At 38.5% G+C, this 22884-nt stretch overlaps 2 protein-coding genes across 4 annotated transcripts in view; one reads left to right on the plus strand and one right to left on the minus strand.

Annotated features, from left to right (window-relative positions):
- The window catches only part of LOC143368046 (putative cytochrome P450 6a14), a 63906-nt gene extending 50079 nt beyond the window's left edge, over window positions 1–13827 (minus strand). Inside the window, exons 1-2 of one of the 2 annotated variants that reach the window (XM_076810402.1) lie at window positions 13561–13827; window positions 2995–3345 (exon numbers count right to left, since the gene is read on the minus strand). In XM_076810402.1, the coding sequence (XP_076666517.1) occupies window positions 2995–3330 (336 nt within the window). In that variant the 5' untranslated portion in view covers window positions 3331–3345; window positions 13561–13827. The remainder of the gene's footprint in view (window positions 1–2994; window positions 3346–13560) is intronic. The other variant, XM_076810401.1, reaches the window with a different exon arrangement.
- Window positions 1–22884, plus strand: part of LOC143368026 (plasminogen) — a 95305-nt gene that overhangs the window by 31281 nt on the left and 41140 nt on the right. For both annotated transcript variants that reach the window (XM_076810359.1, XM_076810360.1), the window contains exons 8-10: window positions 17152–17309; window positions 20615–20742; window positions 20808–20962. In XM_076810359.1, coding sequence (XP_076666474.1) covers window positions 17152–17309; window positions 20615–20742; window positions 20808–20962 — 441 coding nt within the window. The remainder of the gene's footprint in view (window positions 1–17151; window positions 17310–20614; window positions 20743–20807; window positions 20963–22884) is intronic.

The raw sequence follows: 22884 nt of genomic DNA on the forward strand, positions 1-22884 counted from the left end.
CTGAGTGCATGTGAACCTGTTTTGTTTCGTTGCAAGTTTTAGTGCGAGTAAAGATGTATTTTTTCATTTTTTTTGCGTGTGCCAGTGCGAATAAATTTGTGCCCATTTTCAAATTTCTTTACATCGTTTAGTACAGATCTGACATTTCTTTTTCTTTTTTGGCATTGGTGTTATTCTGTGCTTTGTGTGATTTTTGCGTCTCGATAGCACAATGGATTACAGTGGATATAATGGAAACAATGGATTTCAGCGAGTAGACAGGTCTGGTGTAATTTACCGATACCCTTTAAATTTGGATGAAGTGTCACAAAATCGTGTAGCCATACCGATTGTTATAAATTTCGTTGCGGTGCCACGGACCTAAGGTACTGTGTGCGACAATGGCTTTGGCTACCACTGCAGGAACTCTCGCCTGAGTTGTCCCACGTGCACCGCTGTGCGCGGTTTGCCTGCTTTTGAATATATCTTTAAACGCTTATAACTAACAAACGGAGCCCCGACCGCAATATCGTTATTCTTGATTTTCGTCTTATTCTGGTGTTTAGACTTATCCCTTAAATTGTCTCCCAACAGTAGTTGAATACCCTGTATATTGAGCAATAACAGGGTCTTTCTACATTCGATTCTTCAGTTTGGATATGCAAATTGGAGATCTCATAATTACTCGATACATATATGCGAATTTATAATCTTCTTTGATAATTATTTAGTTTAGGTTCTTATCGCCGATTTTGATGAAATTTAAATATATTGTAAAACTCAATATTCTGAATAACTTTCCTCTATACGTACAGGGTCATCATTTAATCTTGTAACCTGCGCTCGGGCGATCAGGTAAAATGGCAACAGCGCCTCACGCACGCATTCCACTATAATTATGCACCAGCCCGGCGTTCGGAGAACTGCCAGCGACCGCTAGACAGCAGTGATGCCTGAGCTTAGAAAATTTTAGGATGGTCTCTTACAAATTAAGGTCGCAAAGAGCTACAGAAAATCCTTGTAGCGAGCCAATTTCTACCACGCGTTTAGAGCCCGGCGGCTATCCACACCATTTCTTGGAATTCTTCGGACGAGAGTGGGGGAACCCGGGAAGCAGCGAGAGGCTCTTTCGTTTATTCTCGCTCGCTCTTGTGTTTTTTCACCCGCGCCATTGCTCGCGTGGAATAGTGTCAACAACGCGCTACGAGCCCGCCGCCAGCCCCGTTCGTCGGGCTCGTAACGAGGATTTACTGTATTTGGAATTTTCCGGCCCAGGTAAGCGAGCCGTGCGCTACGGTTTTTTGATCAGTTTACCACTCGCACCCCAGATTACTGTAATGAGTTTGGACACAATGTCGACTGGTCTCGTTCCTGTCTCAATTTTAGAAATTTTAGCTACGGCAAGGTTGATCGCGGCGCTATACCCCTGCATGGAGAGATTTTTCGCCACCTGCGTGTAAAAGCCACTATAATGCCGCATCGTTCCTAAAAATTACATTAACGAAAAACCGGTATAGACGTGGCGTTGCGAAACTAAATGGTTAAAACAATCAGACACAAAAATTCTAGAGAAATATTCAAACACGGATACAATCGAAGACACATCCCACTAGTTACCCCTTACGTCCGAACTATGCATGCACTGCATTAAGGATAAAATCATAAAAAAGAAAACCAGAATAATAAATTCTGAGGTCTGCAGATCTAATACATAATTGAATAAAAATTTAATTTCTTAATTTATGACAGTAATGATACAGAAACAACTAGCCTATTGTTTATCAACTCCAGGAATTTTAAAAAGAGCATTAAATACAGTATCAAATAAACTGTTTGCAAAAGCTTTTTACAATAATTATGGTTAAAAAATTGAAAACAGAAAAATGGAGTATACGTAAAATATGTTAAATTATCCATCATTAAGAGGGAATAATTTTTCCTCATTTTTTTAAGCAAATTCCATTCCGATATCTTTTATAGTTCAAAAGTTATACCAAAAAAGCCCCAAATTCTGCAACCCCGGACGGGAAATTCCGAATAGCTCTTTACGACGTGAATTTGAAAGGAACCATCCCAATATTTTCGAAGCTCGGGCATCACGGCTGCCCAACAGTCGCTGGCAGCTCTCCTAATGCCGGGCCGGTGCATGGTTGTAGTGGAATGTGTCCGTGAGGCGCTGTTGCCATTTTACCTGTTCGCTCGGGCGCAGGTTGCCACATTAAATGATGACACTGTATAACCGGCGTTCGGCCTTCGTTTCCGAGATATTTGCTAATTACCGCTGCTTCTGTTGCAATGAATCTACGTATACCAACGTGTCCATGTCAGCATATGCGTCATCATGGGAGCACCGCTTATCTACTGCTTCTATAAATGCATCGCGACGATCGCAAACAAAACAAATGATGAAGCTGCTGAAGTTTTTGAGATATTCCATTGGAATTCTGATCGGTAGTTAGGAAAGACAGATTGGTTTGCCCCCCCCCCCCCCCCGGCGAGGGCGTCCACTAACTGTTCAGAAATTTTAGACAAAAATTGTGTTTTAGAAACATAGTTTCGAAACGCGAGTCGAAACACGTTTGATTCAACTCCACATAACGATCTACTTGTGAAACATATTTTATCATCTTAACTCTCTCAAACGTTGGCGGCCCCCTTCACTGAGAAAAGAGCCCCTCGCTCGTTCTCGCGTTCTCTCACTCTTGTCTGAAGGATTCCAAGAAATGGTGGGGATAATCGTCGGTCGTACAACGTATGGTAGAAACGGGCTTATAACGAGTGCGTACTTACTGTACTCGTGACTTAAATTTAACTAAAGTGTCTTGCGAATATCTCGAAAGCTAAAGTCTAGCGGCGGTAACATGTATAATATGAGAACAAGTTATTCGGAATCGTACCCTCGACAACATATTTCAAGGTCATCAAAATCAGTGATGAAAACCTAAAGTAAATAATGACCGGAAAATTGTTAGGTACAACCTAAAGTATTAAATAACGTTGTTCATTCACAAGTACCTTTGGGAACGTATCTACACCCCGATTTGCAAATAGAGAAAAGTCACGGATCAGAATGTCTTTGATCAAATCTAGATCATTGACAACAAGAACGGGCGTTGCTCTAAAATATAATCCAACCACTGGCTCATTCTTATATTCATCGTATACTTCTTTCAAGTATTCGCTCATCGATAATTTCATCAAAATTGTTTTTTTCGCATTGCCGAAGATGATGGACGGTTGAGGCGCAGGTATGCCTCGGTTTTTCCAAAAATGGAATGTTGATGTATAATAGTAGTAAACTGTTAAAAGTAGCAGTGCGGTACCGCATAAAATTTGGAAATAGTCTAACATGTTGAATTAAGTTTCCTAAACAGAAAAGAATGCAAAAAGATTAGTTGGTATACACTTCATACAATACTGTTCAAATGAATGATATTGACTTATGAAATGATGTAAATTTTAATTACGAAGGAGCACCAAATATATATGATATGAATTTTTTTATCGACAATTGTCCATACTAAAGAGATGAAAACTCTCCTCCCAGTTTGGGGTGGTCAAATGCATTTTATTGAATATTCACTCCAACGATGAATGTAATATACGCCTTCTATACACTAGGCTGGTGTGAAAATATTAATTTTCGATAAATGGCTTGGAATATCTGGGGAAATGTGGGGATTGGGATTACTGAGTACTCCTAAAAGTATTTTTTGTTTCGCTTAACGGTTTGAGGTGCCCCCACCGCTTCTTTTTTTATGTCATCGTACGAAACAAAGAGATATTTTACGATGTAATTTTAACATTCGATTTTTTGTAATATTTACAAAAACACTTCTAAATATATCTTGATAAGAGCATACAATAGCAACTAAATTACTTTCTTCACAAATTTGTTGTAAAGAGCCTTGAAGTTTGTGGCCTTTGTGATATCTCTTACCCGCTTCAATTCCTGGGGCGTGTTATGTCGCGACGTCAACACTGTTGGTATAAGGTCACAGACGAGTTATCACGCGACATAATGCCGTTTGTGCGATGCCACGGAGTAAGCGCGCAATGCGATACCGTTCGTGCGATGTCACAGACGACGTATATTGCGTGCTTCATTATTAGGTTAAAAGCTTTAATTCGAAAGAGTGTTAATTCCGGAAATGGTACAGGAAAAGAAAAACATATTGTTTTCAGGACAACTGGAATTTATTATTACTGTGTGTGATATAATTCAAAACATGGGGTTACGCATAATCGTACACCGCAATTTTTACAATAATATCTTGTCTTTTTGCGGATCTTTTTTGTTTTGCACCGTGCGCAACGTTTCATGGGATCACATTTTTTATTTGTTGATGGTAATTTTTTTAGGAAACATCTACATTGAAACCGAAGAGAATGAATATAATTTCTTTTTCCTTTGTAATGAAAATTATCCACTGGGTTATGGTAGTGTTTCAGTAAGCCCATTATTATGTCTGTTTTTATTTCATAGAAACTTTTTCTGCTTGCATGAAGACAGTACCATATGATAGGAGAATTATATATTGCAGTGTCTAGTAAATAAAAAAATATTTTTTAAACCATTTTAACATTTTCCTAAATGATTCATACCCATGTAAACCTGATCCACAGGGTCTACCCCACCCATATAATATTGTAATCTAAAATTATATTTGGCTTTTTAATGTGTTGTTTTGTAGTATAGTTAATTTTTTTACTAAGGTCGAAGCCAGATATATTGGCCGGTGAGTTTTGTGAGGGGTATTCTCCCACCACACCGTTTGCCTGCCTCGGTGCTCCTTTTCTCAACGTTTCCTGACTAGCTCTCGTTCCATCTCGCTCTCGCCTTCGCAGAACAAGAGTGAGCAAGACGTGGTGGGGATAGTGCCAAGCTTCTGGCGCGTTGGCCAAACCGAGTTCTTAGCGTAGAAATACATACATCAGAATAGGTGTGCGTAAGCTCCGAAAAAATTCAGGAGATTGATTCTTTCTCGATATTTTCATCTCGTATTGGGCTACGCATAGCTTCGTAACACACACAACTATTACGCTAAGAATAAATAACAGGCAAACGGCTAGGTTCAGGCGGAGGCGAGCAGCATTCCCGTTACTCCACCATACCCTGCTAGAACCTCGCAACTCCAACTTACAAATCCACGATCGTCAGGTGGTGGTGGTTGATTTCTCCTCGATTGCTGCTCGCGAAAACGAATTCACCGGGCAATATATCTGAAAACGACTTTAGATACGGACCTATGCAACTGGTTATTTATGCCGTCCCTCTGTTTATATAAACAGCGATATATCAATACAAATTATTTAAACTATTTATTCGACGATAATCTGTATAATATATACACAATGACAGATATAAGATCAAGTTTCCTTTACAATAATTATTCTGACTGCGTGCAATCCAGTTTTTTAGAAAGTTTAACGGATTGTAAATTTATAAAATAAGACAGTCTAGTCTAAATAGTCACTTGAGGCAAGTCAGTGATATAAAACTGAAATTAAACGTGGAAAAGAAATTTATGAGCCTATTTATGTACATGACTACAACACATACATGGGAGGAGTTGATCGTAAAGATCAGCTTCTTGAACCATTTTTAGTAGAACGAAAAAAGACAAAATATTGGTACCTAAAACTAATTAGTAGACTATTTAACGCTACGGTATTGAACAGTATGATAATTAATTTAATAGAAGAACTTTTTTTAAAATTTGGTGATCACATAAATAACCAACATTCAATGAGACTCACAAATACTGTGACGCGATTGGCAGAATAACATTTTATTCGCAAAATTTCTCCGAAAGGGAAGAAGTGAAAGCCTCAAAGACGTTGTGTAGTGTGTACAAAGAAGGGTAGGAAAGAAGACACAAGGTACTGTTGCGAAAACTGTGATGTAGGACTGTACATCGATGACTGCTTCGAAATCTACCACACAAACCTTCATTTCTAAGGTAAGCTATTTGTTTCTATCAGGCTGCGCTAGAGGCTGTCTGTACGGTAATGTTTCAGTGCCGAGGCCTCAGGTAGCAAAGTGACATGTTTCGTCCCGAGGGCCCGGTCCTCACGGTCAGTTTTCCGTTTCAGGGGTCTGTCGTTGAGGGGTTAAGGGGTCTTCCTACCTTGACGGACGAAAACTGATACGAACTTTGGGAAACAAAATTTGTTGAAACAAAACCATTAAATATATTTACTTCCAGCTTTGTGGACTTCATTTGTCAATCTTTAGAGAATATGAAAAAATTGTATGCAAGGATAGTGGTTATATCCGGGGTTATAGTACTTCATGCAGAGCACCTTACAAAAATCATACGTGCATTGTTAGCATAAAATCAGCCGTTATCTGAAATATAAAATTTAAAAATTCGTGTAATTTGTACGAACGTGGCTATGCCCTCAACTAGATTAAATTAGACATACTCGAAATTAAAAAAATATATATAGCAGAGTCTAAAATAAACATCGATTTCTGCAAAAAATTCGCTGGTTTTTTAAGTCGCAAGAGTCAAATTTAGCGATAACCGACTTAGTTTTAGTACCAACGAGAATGGGACGTCTACTGAAGATATGTATCAAGGTTGAAGTAAATCGGATGATTGATTTTTGAGATATCATGCTAAGCAATTCGAAAAACATCGTTTTGAGTGTTACGAGCCGGGGCTGCGGCAACGCGAGAGGCCGGCGAGAAGTGTATTTCCCAAGGAATATGGTTTATGAATTTGTTAGTAAGGTGCGCGGACGAACCTGATGCAAAATCAGGGAGCCGCTTGGATTATTGACGGCGAGGACGAACCTGATTTGAAATCAGGGAGCCTCTAGGAATGGAGTCAAGCGCGGACGAACCTGATTCGAAATCAGGGAGCCGCAGGAGGGTGAAACGTCGTGAACGAACCCGATGCGAAATCGGGGTGTCACTAGGATGATGTTCACAGACGAACTCGACGCGAAGTCGAGGAGCTGTTAGGAGGTTAAATTATTCACAGACGAACCTGGTGCGAAACCAGGGAGCTGTTCGGAGGTTGGTAGACTTACAGACGAACCTGGTGCGAAACCAGGGAGCTGTAGGACACGGACGAACCTGATGCGAAATCAGGGAGCCGTAGGAGGGTTAAACGTGGACGAACCCGATGCGAAATCGGGGAGCCACTAGGTTGGTAAAGATTCCTTGTTTTGGATGAAAGGTTGCGAACGAACCTGATGCTAGATCAGGGAGTCGCGGGAAATGTTAGTAATGCCTCGTAACTCTTAATTTATGTTTGATACAACTCGAGCGGTAAACTTGTATCAGTGGGTGAGTGCTACTAATATTATAAGGATCGCTGGGTAAAAGATGGGTTTTAATGAATCTACTCGATTTAGACGTGAACACCATGCGTGTATTTAATAATCAATTATAGTACAAATGTAAGTGTCGCGATTAAATAGTGTAGTAAACGTGTATAGATTACCACTAATTTGCTCGGTGTTGACGCACTGGCGATGCGGGGCGTACGAGTGGCTGTTTCAAAGTGCCCAATAGAATATAAACCGAACTCGCGGATTTTATGAGGTCAACTATGATTCCGACGGAGACTTTAGCTCGATCTTACTGAATTCAACCGACTCGGTACGAGCGTGACAACTCTTTGAGTTGCAGAAGATAACTTGTTTCAAAACTTTTGACGCGATTATCTCGGAACATTTTTCAAACCGGGCGGATTAATGACTCTGTCAATTTTTATCGGATACACTTGACATTTTCAGGGAATATTCGTGATACAATTATCTCCAGTTAAGCGTAGGGGAGACCGGGGCTAGTTAACTAATTTTTAACATTTCTAATTATTATAAATAGACCATTGATACTTTGTTGACTTGTTGCACACCAAAATTTTACAAATTTCATTAGGTATACAGGCTTAATTTTTAAACATGTTTTAATTGAGTCTAGCTCGTAGTTTTTATTATATTTAGAGTAGTGAGACGAATAAGTCAACAAACCCCGGCTGTGGGGTAAGTTGACAAATATGATGGGGTTAGTTGACTTGACATTTACTTTTCAGTATTAACCCTTTGCCTGCGAAAGGCGTATATATACGCTGTCACAGTTCCATCAATACATACGAACGGCGTACATATATATCCTACGATCAACAATTTTTTTTTCATTCCTTCACTCTGTTATTTGTTTTATTAAGTACCATGGTGTTAGATATTGTAATTATTTTCTACTTGTTTGTTATGGTCTATTTGGAAGGCCTGAGAGTTTGAAGGGAAGATAGGGTATAAAACTGATAGGGGTGAGTTTGGAGGGATTTGTGGTGGGGGAAGTGGATTTGAACAGCTAAATTTTTTGCCTCGACTGCATCTTGAGGATAAAAAGTGCAATTTTTAGTGGTATTCCTATGGTTAGTCAAGTAACCCCGTCCAATATTGTCAACATGTTAAAGGTCGTACGTACAAAACCTTCACGCACCGGATAAAATAAAATACCCTAAATTATAGTCAATGTATCACGTTTCCACAAAATATTCATGAAAAAACATCAAGCAGTACTTAGTGGACAAAAATTCATAAATAGTCGAAACAAAACTATTTACTTCCCGCCGACCTTTTTAGATTTTTCATTCGCACTGATAGAACACGCAAGATGCCTCTATTTTTTTCTTATGTAAAATAGCCCACTGATTTCGAAAATACGGACTAAAAATTTGTCTATGGATACGTTTTCGAGATATCGACAGGTGAACTTTTTACCTGTCTGTCAAAAAGGTAGTCTTCGCAATTGCTGTTGCGATTGTCCGATTTGGTCGAGAATCATAACAAATTAAAGATAATTGAATCTCCAACAAATGTTCCTGACAAAATTTTCTAATCGGTTCAGTAGTTCGGGTGAAATCGATGGAAGCATTTGAAAAAAGTCATTTTTTTCGACTGAAATTGAAATCGACATCTCATTTATTTATCTGGGAAAATCGAAATCGCAACAGTGGGCCCAGTTTCTCATTTTTTACGTTGAGTCTGCACTTTTACGAAGAAAACAAACTGCTACTGAAGAAAATCTATGGATAAGTACCGCAGCTAGAGGCAATTGTGTGAAAACACTAAAATTTCATTTTTTCTCGTTTTTTTTTCTCAATTTTATCGTTATTTCAATTTTAATTCATTCTGTCCTTTTTCAAGTATTTTGTTAACATATGCGTGCTTTAGAAATAATAAAAATGCATTAAAAACTAAAAAATAATTATTTTCTTGCACTACAATTTCCATGGTGCTTTTTCACTTTAAATAAAATCGTGGAGAATTTTTAATAAAATCGTTTAACATATTTTTTTATATATTTTTACTCGTAGTTCATTTTCTATTGTATGGCTTTCATTTTTTTTTCAACAGGCGTGAATATGTCCCTGAAGATCCATTTCTTCTTTTCTCACTTGAATTTTTTCCCGGATAATCTTAGTGACGTAAGTAAATGACGATCACGGAGAGATATTCCATCAGAATATGAAGGGAATTGAGCGGCGGTATTATGGATTTTGGGATGAGACTATGATGGGAGATTATAATATTTGGTTCCTCATAAGAGAAACGAATCCCAAAACGAACAATAGACAAAAAAAGAGCCAGAACTATTTCTAAAACACACATATGAATATTAACAAAATACTTGAATAAATGTACAGAATGAATTAACATTGGAATAACACAATAAAATGTAAAAAAAACACCAAACCAAGAAAAAAATGAAATTTTAGTGTTTTCACACAATTGCCTCTGTATTCTTTATTTATTCATAGATTTTCTTCAGTAGCAGCTTGTTTCCTTCGTAAATGTGCAGACTCAACGTAAAAAATGAGAAACTCGGACAATTTTTGCGATTTCGATTTTTCCCAGATGATTAAATGAATTGTCAATTTCGATTTCGGTCGAAAAAATGACATTTTTCACATTTATCCATCAATTTCACCCGAACTACAGAACCGATTTGAAAATTTTGTTAGGAACATTTCTTGGTGATTCAATTATCTTTAATTTGATATAATGTTCGAGCATATCGGTCATTCGCAACACGAGATGTTCGCAATTAAGTGGGACCACCTTTTTTACAGACAGGTACATTGTTCACCTGTCGATATCTCGAAATCGCATCCATAGAATTTTTTTTAGACTTTGTTTTCGGAATCAGCGGGCGATTTTACATAAGAAAAAAATAGTGGCATGTGCTGCCCAATTTTTTGTTTATTTTGTAAACTGTGTTATCATTAAAACGACGCAGTATCACATTAAAGCCGATAAGCTTGTCGAACATTCCGATTCGTGTAATACGAAGTGATTCTGCGTTATTTTAATGATAAGATATGTAATTTACAAAGTCATTGTAAATCTTCACGCGATATTTAAGTATCGCGTGGTTTCCAAATATTATGATTCATCATAATTGATTAGGATTAATGAGTTTTATCTTGGATACAATTGCAGGTACGCGCGGCTTTGCTTAAATAATTGAAAGTCGTCTAAACTTTATATAAATAATAATTTAAATATTGCTTCAAGGGGGTATTCTAGTTTGTAACTCTCTTTTTATACAATATTTGGTATTTTTTTATAGAGAATCTATACAATTGTTTTCGTTAAACTTTGGTTCATATATTTATCCATATGTCAGTAATGTTTACAAATTTTTGTAGAGAAAGACAATTCAAGTTTGTGGGAGCGCAAATGCGTTTGAATGCATTCGTTAAAAAAAAATCTTCCCATGGTTGCCTTAATTTCGGATATTGTGTTCATTTGAAATAAAAAAACCAAAGTAATTGACGGGTCGGATGCAATAAGAGAACTAGCGCTCGAAAATGAGAAAAATTATAGTCCAAACGCTAATTAACATTGGGAAATTAAATGTTGTGAAACTGTATTTTAAAAAATATTATGTTGTAAAGCTCGTCACGACACACATTTTTTCTATATACAGTTTGTTTATCCAATCGTTACTACTCGAGCTAAAAACTATAAACAAAAAATTTGTCATCGTCCAAAGTCAATATTTTTTTAAACATAAATTGCAATAACTTGAGTAAATATTAACGGATCGTTATGTGACTTAAAACATAACTTCCGAAAACTCTAGCGAAGCCGTAGAATGTATGCATAAGACCCTTATGTTAACAAATGTAATAATATTTAATTAAAAAGTAACACTGGACATAGCCCATGTTTTTCAACGTTCGCCGTTAAAAAGTATCGAGGCAATTTTGAGGTACATATAACTTGCAGCGACAGAGTTTCTCCTTAATATACAGGGAAGATTTTTACCAATTTACACACTGATTAATAAATAATTGTAGAAGGTATGACGATATATATAAATCCCGCGCGGCACCAACAGTCAACGCGAGTGCTAAGATTGGTAACAAGGGAAGATCCCGAACCCGAAAATTCAAAAAATTCTGAAACTTTGTGAATATGTAGGAGAATTCCTCTTCATTACAACGCAATTTTTTTTGCTGCCCAAATTCACTCGAAGGGGGTGAAATTAACCCTTGAAAATTCGGCTATTTTCCGATTTTATTTTGTAACTCGTAATCTGTAAGAGATAGAAAGAAAGTTTGAAGACAAAAGTTACTTCTTTTAATTAGATCTATCATTTGGTAAAATAAAGTTATTTTACAGTTTACGAGTTATAACACAAAATCGGAAAATAACCGGAGGTCATTTACACCCCCTTAGAGTGAATTTGGGCAGCAAACAAAAATTGCGTTGTAATCAAGAGGAAATCCCCTATATTTTCAAAAAGTTTCAGAATTTTGTGAATTTCCGGGTTCGAGATCTTCCCTTGTAAGTAGCGCATTATACGCGGCTGCTTTAAAATTGCCTCGATATTTTTTAACAGCGAACGTTGAAAAACATGGGTTATGTCTAGTATTACTTTTTAATTAAATATTATTACATTTGTTAATATAAAGGTTTTGTGCATACATTTTACGGCTTCGCCAGAGTTTTCTGAAGTTATGTTTTAAGTCCGATAATCATCCGTTAATATTTACTCAAGTTATCGCAATTTATGTTTAAAAAAATATTGACTTGGGACGATGAAAAAAATTTTGTTTATAATTTTTAGCTCGAATAGTAATGATTGAATAAACAAACTGTAAATAGAAAAAATATGTTACATGACGAGATTTACAACACTTTATTTTTTAAAATTCAGTTTCACAACATTTAATTTTCTAATCTTATTTAGCGTTTGGACAATAATTTTTCCCATTTTCGAACGCTAGTCCCCTTATCGCACCCGACCCTTCAATTCTTAATTAGCACCAGTTGAGCCATAGTCGCTACCAAACCAAATGAAAAAATCGACTATTAAAAAAAATAAGGTCACTTTGAGGTTTGACTATCGATTTTTTCATTTTTTTCGTACCTATCACGGACCAAAAAACTGCGAAAGAAAACATTATTATGAATTCATTTTGGCACGGGCGATAAAGACACGTGCTGCGAAAGTGTACAAAAATTCAAATCAATCCGTCATGTACATAGATCTTAAGATATTATGGCAACCATTGGGAAAACACGGTTTTAAGAAAAACGCGTTTTTTTCCATATCACCCGTCGTGACGTTCGTCGCCGCATTGTTCAACACCTATAACTTTTTTAATTTTAAGAGTTCAGATATAGGGCTATGCACATACATTTTTTAAACAATATTCTTTAAGAAAATGTAAAAAATCGATTTTTAAAGTAGAATAGCCCCTTAAGCAACAATTTTATTAATGTATACATTGTAAACTGTTAAAACAACTTCAAATTCGGTAATAGAGGCTTTATTTGTTTACCAAAAAATATAACATATAAATTCATTACACGTATGAAAAGAAACTATCCAGAGGTATTCCTGCATATATTTACAAAATACAAAAAATTAATTTTAAGGGTTGGTGGTGTATGTATTGGGAAGATCTCGCCAAGACGAATCGATTGATACCATTTTTAACTTCGAAATCAGATGGGATCACCTCGAAAAATGTTCTCAAACTTCGAGATTTTGTTATTCTGAAAAAAGAAACCAGTAGCAAAATCCCATTCGGCCCGAGGGATCTCGCGTAGCCACATGCGAAAAAATCGAGGGATATAAACGATACTTTAGCAGGATGACGCGGCAAATGAGCCTCATAACCTTCATTTCAGGGCCGTGTTGGGCTTGCATTTGCCCCACGAGCCCTTTTTCTAATGAGATGTCTCTCTCGGGTTTTCCTCAAGTGCCTGCCCAAGGTCCCTCGGGCCGGATGGGATTTCACTACCGCCTTCTTTTGTTCAAACTCGCAAAACATAGAAGTAAAGAAGCCAATACTACTAGAAATATTACGCAATATCAACATTCGTATAACTATATAAATATGGCAATGCAATGTTTTTTATCATCTTTTAAAAACCTATCGAAAGCCTTAGATGTCACTTTGGCACTCAACGTGTTAAAATAATATTGAATCGTCTTCGAATGTGTAAAATGCTTTTCTTACGAGTTTGTTGAAAACAATTTATGTAATGAATGATAAACATTAATCATAGTAGAATGCATAGAGCGTGGATACTTACTTCGAGGTAACTTTGCCGAAAAATGCTTTAATAAATTGATGTATGTGACCTTTTTACTCAATTGTGATAATAAAAGCTACAATATAGTCACGTGTACACACACTTTTTTGAACAAATATTTTCACATAATGTATTTGCTACCTACTGGCACATAATGAATCGAAGCATCACAAGTACATATTCGCTTCGCGGTTCGCTATATCCCGTGGTTGACTGTCAACTCATGCTGACACCATTATTTACGTCTCGCTTTACAAGAATCCTTGTGTTACGAGATTATATTGCCAGAGATACACGATTAGAAGTTGTACAAATGATTGATAAAGATGGAGTGCGTCTGCTGTATAGATATAACTTTATAACGCAATATAACTGTACCTCGGAGCGGCCACTGAGTAGGCCGTACGTGCGAGAGAGTCTGACCGTCGGCGTTCTTTTAATTCTTTTCGAAAAACGTGCAATCGCACACGGACGAACATTATACAAAGTAACAGGTTACCGTGATACTCATGCGTGTGCGATCTTATGTTTTTCGAATTAAAAGAACGTCGACGGTCGGACTCTATCGCACGCACTGCTGACTCACGGCCTACTCAGTGGCCGCTCGGAGGTATATTGCGCGATCACATAATCCTCACATGCCATATACGGTTGGAGATAGAAGGTAACGATGAATGAAAAAGTTAAGTAATTATTTAGAAGTTTTCCATCCTCACCGATTTCAATGATTTTTGGATATGTTATCAAGATCAAGATTCTGAACAACTTTTTCCTATAGATGTTACCGCGGCACGACCTTCGTTTTCGAGATATTTGCGAAAAACTTCTGTTGATTTATTCCGACGCAACGCATTCCACTTTCCAATTTGTCCCGGGTATTAGTATTAGTTGGGGCCAGATAGTGCGGAGGCGCGTAAAGCATGATAGCGAACTGATGTGAGTTCAGAGATTTGAACCAGAAACTTGCGGATGCCCGTCAATACCCCGACTCATATCGGTTCGCTACCATGCTTTAATCTAGCCCCAATCAATACTACCCGGGACAAGTTGGAAAGTGGAATGCGTTGCGTCGGAATAAGTCAAATGAAGTTTTTTGCAAATATCTCGGAAACGAAGGTCAGCTTCGTCATTTGTTTTGTCCCATGCTGGCGCATACGCTGCCACGGACGCGTACTGTAGGTAGGTATACGGCAGAATACATTGTGTAGTAGCAGCAGTTTTTCGTGAATATCTCGGAAACGAAGGTCGAGCGGCGGTAACATTTATAGGAAAAAGTTGTTCAGAATCGACTCCCCAACATCATATCCAAAAATCATTGAAATCGGTGAGGATGGAAAACTTCTAAATAATTACCAAAAATTGAATAGCATGACAATGTTAATCTATCTATTCATCAGTTTTTTAATCTCTTGATACGACACGCTTCAAATGATAAGTCTTTCGCCGTGTGCGGGACGACATTTGCCGGGCCATCGTTGCGACATGGTACCAGAACCAGGTCCGTTAAAAAAAATCAAATGCCACGCGTAAGGTGCCTCCTTAGGGGTAGGATTTAGTAGTTATTATAAAAAATACATTAAACACCTTGTTGACCTTCTAGCAGATATTTGGACAAGGATTTTCTTATCACGATGGGTATGAGCACCCTTCTGTCTTGGCACTGCATTTTCATACACAAAGTAATAACTTTATCCACTTAAAACTTTCCCTATAGTTTTAGTGTTACGAAAAAATATTATCTGCCAAAGTTAGGCACTACAGGGTCATCCGTTAAAACTGCAACCTACGCGCGCGCGAAAATGGCAACACCGCCTCACGGACGCATTCCACTAAACCATTCACCGGCCCAGCGTTCCAACAGCTGCCAGCGACCGCTGGAGAGTAGTGATGCCAGAGCTTCGAAAATTTTAGGACGGTCTCTTTCAAATTAACGTCGCAAAGAGCTGTGCGGCATATCCCGGCTCAGGTAAGCAAGCCGCGCGCTTCGCTTTTATGATCGGTTATGACTCGCACCCCAGATTACTGTAATGAGGTTTGAAAACAATGTCGACTGGTCTCGTACCCATCTTAATTTAAAAATTTTTAGCTATGACAGGGTTGACCGCGGCGCTATACCCCTGCATGGAGAGATTTTTCGCCATCTGCGTGTAAAAGCCACTATAATGGCGCATCGTTCCAAAAAATGACATTAACGAAAAGCCGGTATAGATGTGGCATTGAGAAACTAAAAGGTTAAAACATTCAGACACAAAAATTCTACAGAAAAATTCAAACACCGCTACAATCGAAGACACGTCCCACTAGTTACCCCTTACGCCCGAACTATGCATGCACTGCATTAAGGATGAAGTCATAAAAAGGAAAACCAGGACAATAAATTCTGAGGTCTGCAAAACTAACACATAATTGAAGGTTCGGATGCAATAAGGGGACTAGCGTTCGAAAAAGGGAAAAATTATTGTCCAAACTCTAAGAAAGATTGGAAAATTAAATGTTAATAAACTGAAAATTAAAAAATAATGTGTTGTAAAGCTCGACACGACACACATTTTTCTATTTACAGTTTGTTTATCCAATCAATACTATTCGAGCTAAATGTTATAAACAAAAAATTTTTCATCGTACAAAATCATTATTTCTTTAAACATAAATTGCGATAACTTGAGTAAATATTAACGGATCGTTATGAGACTTAAAACATAACTTCAGAAAACTCTAGCGAAACCGTAAAATGTATGCACAAAACCCTTATATTAACAAACGTAATAATATTTAATTAAAAAGTAATACTAGACATAACCCATGTTTTTCAACGTTCGTCGTTAAAAAGTATCGAGGCAATTTTGAAGTACACATAACTTGCAGTGACAAAGTTTCTCCTTAATATACAAGGAAGATTTTCACTAATTTACACACTGATTAATAAATAATTGTAGAAGATATGGCGATGCATATAAATCTCGCGCTCCACCAACAATCAGCGGCGTGGCGAGGTATTCTCAGATCATCAATACCCATACCTTTTCTCTCGCGGGCTTTCAGATAATTTGTCAATTTAAAACTCTGACAATATGAGTACATTTTCATTATATTGCGTTTTAACATAAATCCAAGATCATTCATCGACGCCGATACCTTTCCCCTCACAAGCTTTCAGATAATTTGTCAATTTAAAACTGACAATATAAGTACACTTTCATTATTTTGCGTGTTTAAATAATTCTTATTCATCGACACCTTGACCTTGCCTAGCCACGCCAAGTATTTGACTTCCAGGCCGCGGACATCTAGGCAAATGTCTAGATGTTACATTTTATCTTCACATTATTAAAATGGCCGCGATATGGGTAATGGAATGTATGAACACAGCATTTTAGCTGTGTATATGTAGTTGTGTCATCTTAAGCGCAGTTGAAATGCACCTTTATGTACTTGCAGCTCGTTTTGATTTCACATCTTTTTTTTATATTCTAATTATTATTATCTTCTATTCTTTTGTGATTTATTTGATTTGATGTACTTGGCGTAATTTTTTTACTTTTTTGAAGTTTTTTTTATGGGGATTTACTTTACCTGTGTCTTTGTTTTCAGATTGCGAAGTTCATACGACATTGGGAATTGATTTTTCTAGAGTTTGGTCTATGGAAAAGAATAACGATACAATGGACGTTCGATTTTATGTTCGTGCAAGCCAAAATGTTCACATACGTCTATATCAGTCTCCTGCAATAGAATATCCTTCTGTAACGGTAAATATCTTAAATTCTACTTATCAATGTTGGGAGTTCGGGTGTGGAATGTTATGGATCGATTGTATTTTAATAATATATTGTTGTGCGAGGCTGTTTCCTCGCTGACCATTCTGACGCAATAAGTTACCTGAAGACGAACAAACACAACGGCACAACTATATTTAACTATGCACAGAACTTCGAACAGTAACTATAGGTTTGTACAATGAGGGACTACTTAGTACAGTAAATTCTCATTCTAAGTTCACCATTCGTGCCCGTGCAGAGACTTACAATTTACATCGTGAACAGCGCAAGCGATTAGGAGTGGAAAGAGTTACGCCGAGTTATATGGTGAGGGAGGAGGTGCAAAGGGAAATGATGAAGGGAAATGGCGTGGGGGTTTGAAAGGGCGTGGGGGTTTGAAAGGAAGCTGAAGGAGGGGCAAGGGGGGGAGTTGGCGAGGAGTTGTTGGGAAGAAATGAAGGGGAGGTTCAAGAGTGGAAAGGCTTTGGAGGGGTGGGAAGAAGAAAGGAAAGTTTTTTACGAGGAAAGGGGGTGGACCTTGGAAGAGATGGAAGGGATGAGGGAAAGGGGGGGAATAAGAGGAGAGGATTTAGTGAGCAGGGAAAGGAAACTGCAGGAAGAGGAGAGGTGGAGAAGGATAGGGGAAACAAGGTATAACGGTTGGTATGGTAGGGTAAAGGGGGAAGGGTTGCCGGGGTATTTGAAGAAGGGGTGGGGGGAAAGTAGATGGAGAAAGGTCGCGAGGTTTAGGTTGGGCAATGAAATGAGAGGGAGGAGGTACTGGGAGGAGGGGGAAAAAAGGATATGCAGGGTGTGTAGAGGTGGGGAAGAGACGTGGGAGCATAATTGGGAGTTTTGTATGGGGTGGGGAGAAGAGAAGGGGTGGCAGGAGATGGCAGGGGAGGTTCTAGACGATGGGGGGGGAGGAGAGGTGTGGATGAGAAGAATTGAGGAAAGGAGAGAGGGAATGGGGCATGGATGAGGAGATGAGAGTGGAAGCGAGTGGGAGAGAGGGGGAAGCGTGTTATGGGGTTTTGCGTATGCGAGCGGCGGGGAGGAGGGTAAGGGGCGAGCGAGCGGAGAGGGGGGAGAGACGGAAGGAGGAAGTAGGTTAAGATAGGCTAAGATAGGTTAAGATAGGTTAAGATAGATTAAGGTAGACATAAGGTAGATATAAAGGAAGAAGAGGATGTGAGAGGCGTAAGTTTTAAGGAGATTGTAACCCCTAGGGGAATCAATAAAGAAAATACTACAGCGCAAGTGATTAGCACCCCATTTCGGCTCGAGCACGTGTTTATTATGTTTTGTTGATAGCGGCAGTCGATAGTCGTAGAGAAGAACAGCGAGTGAGAGCGAATTAAAAAGAATAAACGTCGCCTTTTATACTTGAATGGTTGCGAAGGGGATCCCTCTCAGGTAGGGGGTCGGGATATAGATGATGATACAACGAACAAAATCTGGTAAGCTTGCAGCGAGGATTTACTGTAACGGGAATATCAATGAGCTCTTTTTGAGAAATGAGATGCGATCACTTTTCGAGACAGCACTGTAGACACAACAGCGCCAGCGGCAGTGGCCGCAATGGAAACACCGGTTCTCGTTCGATCACCAAAGTTAAGCATCGTGGGGCGCGTACCGGGGAAGGATGGGTGACCGGTTTTTCTCCTGATGCGTCGCTTGCTGTTGGCAACCTTACGGGTAGGTTTCCCCGGTTGCGAACGTATATAAAATTCGTGACCGTTATGGCTTACCCAATAGCAAAAATTCCTTACGGTGATCCCATCGAGTCAAGACGTGGTCTTTCAGACCTTACTCTGCTTTCCATCCACTCTGTGGCCTGCACGGTGGTCTCCTAGAAAGAGATTAAATGCTCACTTCATCTTGCTCAATGCTTTGCTGTAGAGGAAACTCTCTGAGGCGCAGCGCGTCAGTTGGACCTTAAATAAACCGACACTATCTGTAGACACCACAGCTATGATTATTGCGCGTCGCCGGAGCCGGACTGCACGAATGGGTCCATACTGTATTATAAATTAGTTGTCCTTATATCCTCCTAGATAGCACACTACTTCTTACTTAAAACACTCGAAGTTTTTTAATAGAATTAAAAAGTTTAAGTATAACAAGCTAAATGATGTAAATAGTGGGTCATTTCTGTAAAATCTTCCGCATAGGTATACAGGGTGTCCCACTAAGGAGTGGACAGCGCGATATCTCTTAAAGTATTGTCGATAAAAATATAAAAAAAATAGGGAATTGCATGGTTCGAGGGGGCCCATTTATTAGCGCGAACGAATTTTGTTTTCGATTATTATTTTAAAAGATACGATGGTCAAGTTCGGTTTTTCAAATGGAACTATTTTTTTTGAAGACCTGAGTTGATAGTGCGTTCCAAGACAAATTCAATAAGCTTTAATGTATACACTTTATTTCCACTGGTTTTTAAGATATTGCGCTTGCAAATTTACTGATTTTCACTGGAAGAAAACCCTCTGGAATAGGAAGGACCGGGGTCGGTCTTACTGGCGCTACGGGTGGCATTGCCTGTTGAAACTGATACCTACCTGCCAAAGGTCTACGACAGGGTTCGCAGGCCCAAAAGCTGGACAATTCTTTTCCGTCAAAAATGCTACTTAGGTAGGTACATCTGCGGTATCGAGAAGCGCATCGTTACTTTTATTTCGCACTTGCTTCTACGCTCGGATGGCCGGTTCTTTTGGGAGGGATGCAAGTTGGATTGGTTAGGTTAGGAGGAGTGAAAGTTGCTAGACTAAATTTCAACCATAGGGAGCAGATTGTGTCAAAAGAAAAGAATTGTCCAGCCTTTGGGCCTGCCATTTCTGGCGTAGACCTTTGGCAGGTAAGTATCCATTTCAACAGGCAGTGCCACCCGTGGCGTCAGTAAGACCGCCCCCGGTTTTTGCCATTTCAGAGGGTTTTCTTCCAGTGAAAATCAGTAAATTTGCAAGCGCAATATCTTAAAAACCAGTGGAAATAAAGTGTATACATTAAAGCTTATTGAATTTGTCTTGGAACGCACTATCAACTCAGGTCTTCAAAAAAAATAGTTCCATTTGAAAAACCGAACTTGACCATCGTATCTTTTAAAATAATAATCGAAAACAAAATTCGTTCGCGCTAATAAATGGGCCCCCTCGAACCATGCAATTCCCTATTTTTTTATATTTTTATCGACAATACTTTAAGAGATATCGCGCTGTCCACTCCTTAGTGGGACACCCTGTAGATATGTATTGCAAAAAAATTTCATAGTACGATAATGATTTGAATTATAGGTAACAATAGGTAAACATATTACCACACTTACGTATCAAGAAAGCAATGACTCTGCCAAACACTATTTGAGGGAAATTCCAAGTAAAGGATCTCTTAACTTCTGGTCCTGGAATGAATATAGTATTAGGTTTGTGAATTTTAATTAATAAATTTTAGTTTATTTTTGTATTCTAAGACAATATTACTCTGCAGTATTTTTGGAGAGCATTTGCGCCTGTTTTCACAAAAAATCAGAGGTGCCATCGAAATGTTCTACGCTAATGAGAAGTTATTTGCTACTTTGAGATGGTTCAGTATTGGAAGTGAAAATTCCATCGCACATTGGACACTGTTCTGTCCTCCAGGAGGTAATGATACACTACTTATTTCACCTATACTTATTGTCAATATGTAGATTATACTTAAGGGGATCTTCTACTCTGGAACTGCAAAAAATCGATTTTTTTGCATTTTCTTAAAGTATTTGGCCAGGGAAGGGATGCACTCATGCTCCAAGACAGTCTTGACGAACAGCACGTTTATTTGCCGGGTGGGCGTCGTTAACAACTAATACGAACACACCACGGAGGTACCACACGAACAACCACGACGTTAACACTGAACGAAAAATATGTGCAAAATATGTACGCGATGGCTCGAAGGGCCATTTCATACAGGTTTAAAAGCCGTGGGTCGCTGGGCGGCAAAAGATCTTGATAAATCGTGCGCGCGAGAGCGTGTTTATGGTCACAACGTATTCGTGGCATCGGATTTCCGGAAGCGCCGAACGCTCGATCCGACCAGAAAAACGTATGACCGGTGCGGCACGCTGAGTTTCGGCCGCAAATAATGATGTGACGAATCGCAACATCGTTACGGCATGTGAGATATTCCAAAGTGTTTCGTCCGACCGTAATTGTCAAAATGTTTCTGTTAGAGAGGTGGGGATTAACCGTTTCTTTTTTACCATTTTAGAAGTAAACATGTGGTCTATTGTCTATCGACAAAAATTTCAGTACTCATTGTTAGTTTCAGTACTCAGGTTAGTGTACTTTCGATCGTCAAGTTAATCAAACACACGTTTGTAGCAGAATTATTTATTTTGAAATGGGTGGTCTATGAATATGGGTGTAATTTCAAAAATGAACAAAAAAAGAAGACAAGGAAACATTATCCGTCCGGGACGACGTAAAAAAAGAAAATTTAGAGGCTGCCAACACGCTATTGACGATGAGACGAGTACAAGCTTTGCCAGCACGTCGATTTTAAAAATTGTGAAATAGAGGAGATCATTATCTCGAGAGAGTTTGGTTATTGGTAAAGAATAATATCCACATTGCCAGCTAATTACTTTGAATTCAAAAGTGTCTGGAAAGCGGTACCTTTGAATGAGCGTACGGCAAACAATCTCACTAAACTGTTGAGATTGATTGAGATGCGACTACCAACAAAAAGAAATGATGACACTGCTGCTGTGGTAGCTAAATCAGAAAATAAAAAGAAGAATAGTACTAATAAAAACATATAGTTTCCAAATAAAAAGCAAATATGCTCTAAGTTCACAAACCGGGCCACATATTCCAAGATATTGACGCTCCAAAACCTTTGTTTATGACGGTTCAGCTCCGATGCACAAAAATGGAAAAGGCATACAGTCGGAAAAAGTTCTGCTATGGCTTCAGCGGCCGCGTGACTGCAGTACCGCCGGCATTGGTGTCACCGATGGCGTATCGCGTGGAGGTATGTGTCATATGCAGGGACTTAGTGATGTTCATACCGGTATTTCGTCAATAAAGCTATACCGAAACCGATATCGTACCGAAACAGATATATTACCGAAAACCAAAATAAATACCAGTATTTCCTCTGTTTTTCTTTTCGTGACATGGTAGGCTTCGGTATGTTCCGGCAATACCTTTATGAATTATATAATTGGAACTATTATATAAAAATACCGCTTTAACGTTATACCCTTATATAAAATACTAGCGTTCCCCGTCTCGACTTTGCCCGAGATATTAGCGTGACTGATTCATGTTTATTAGAATTAATTTCTTTTAAGAAAATTAAGTATTTTGAAGAAAAGGTAATTTTTTCATAATACTTCAGAAAAGATAACTTTCTGGGTATAATGATTTTCTGACATTAGGACGAATTGTTGTTGCGCATCACCTGCCGGAGCAATGATGGCAAATATCATCCATCGCTCCTATTTTAACTTTTAGAAAGTTAACATACCTAGTCAATTCTTGGATCATATTTTAACGCAAACTTTCCGGGAACATTCACT

Source organism: Andrena cerasifolii, chromosome 4 (assembly GCF_050908995.1).
Source record: "Andrena cerasifolii isolate SP2316 chromosome 4, iyAndCera1_principal, whole genome shotgun sequence".
Lineage (NCBI taxonomy): Eukaryota > Metazoa > Arthropoda > Insecta > Hymenoptera > Andrenidae > Andrena > Andrena cerasifolii.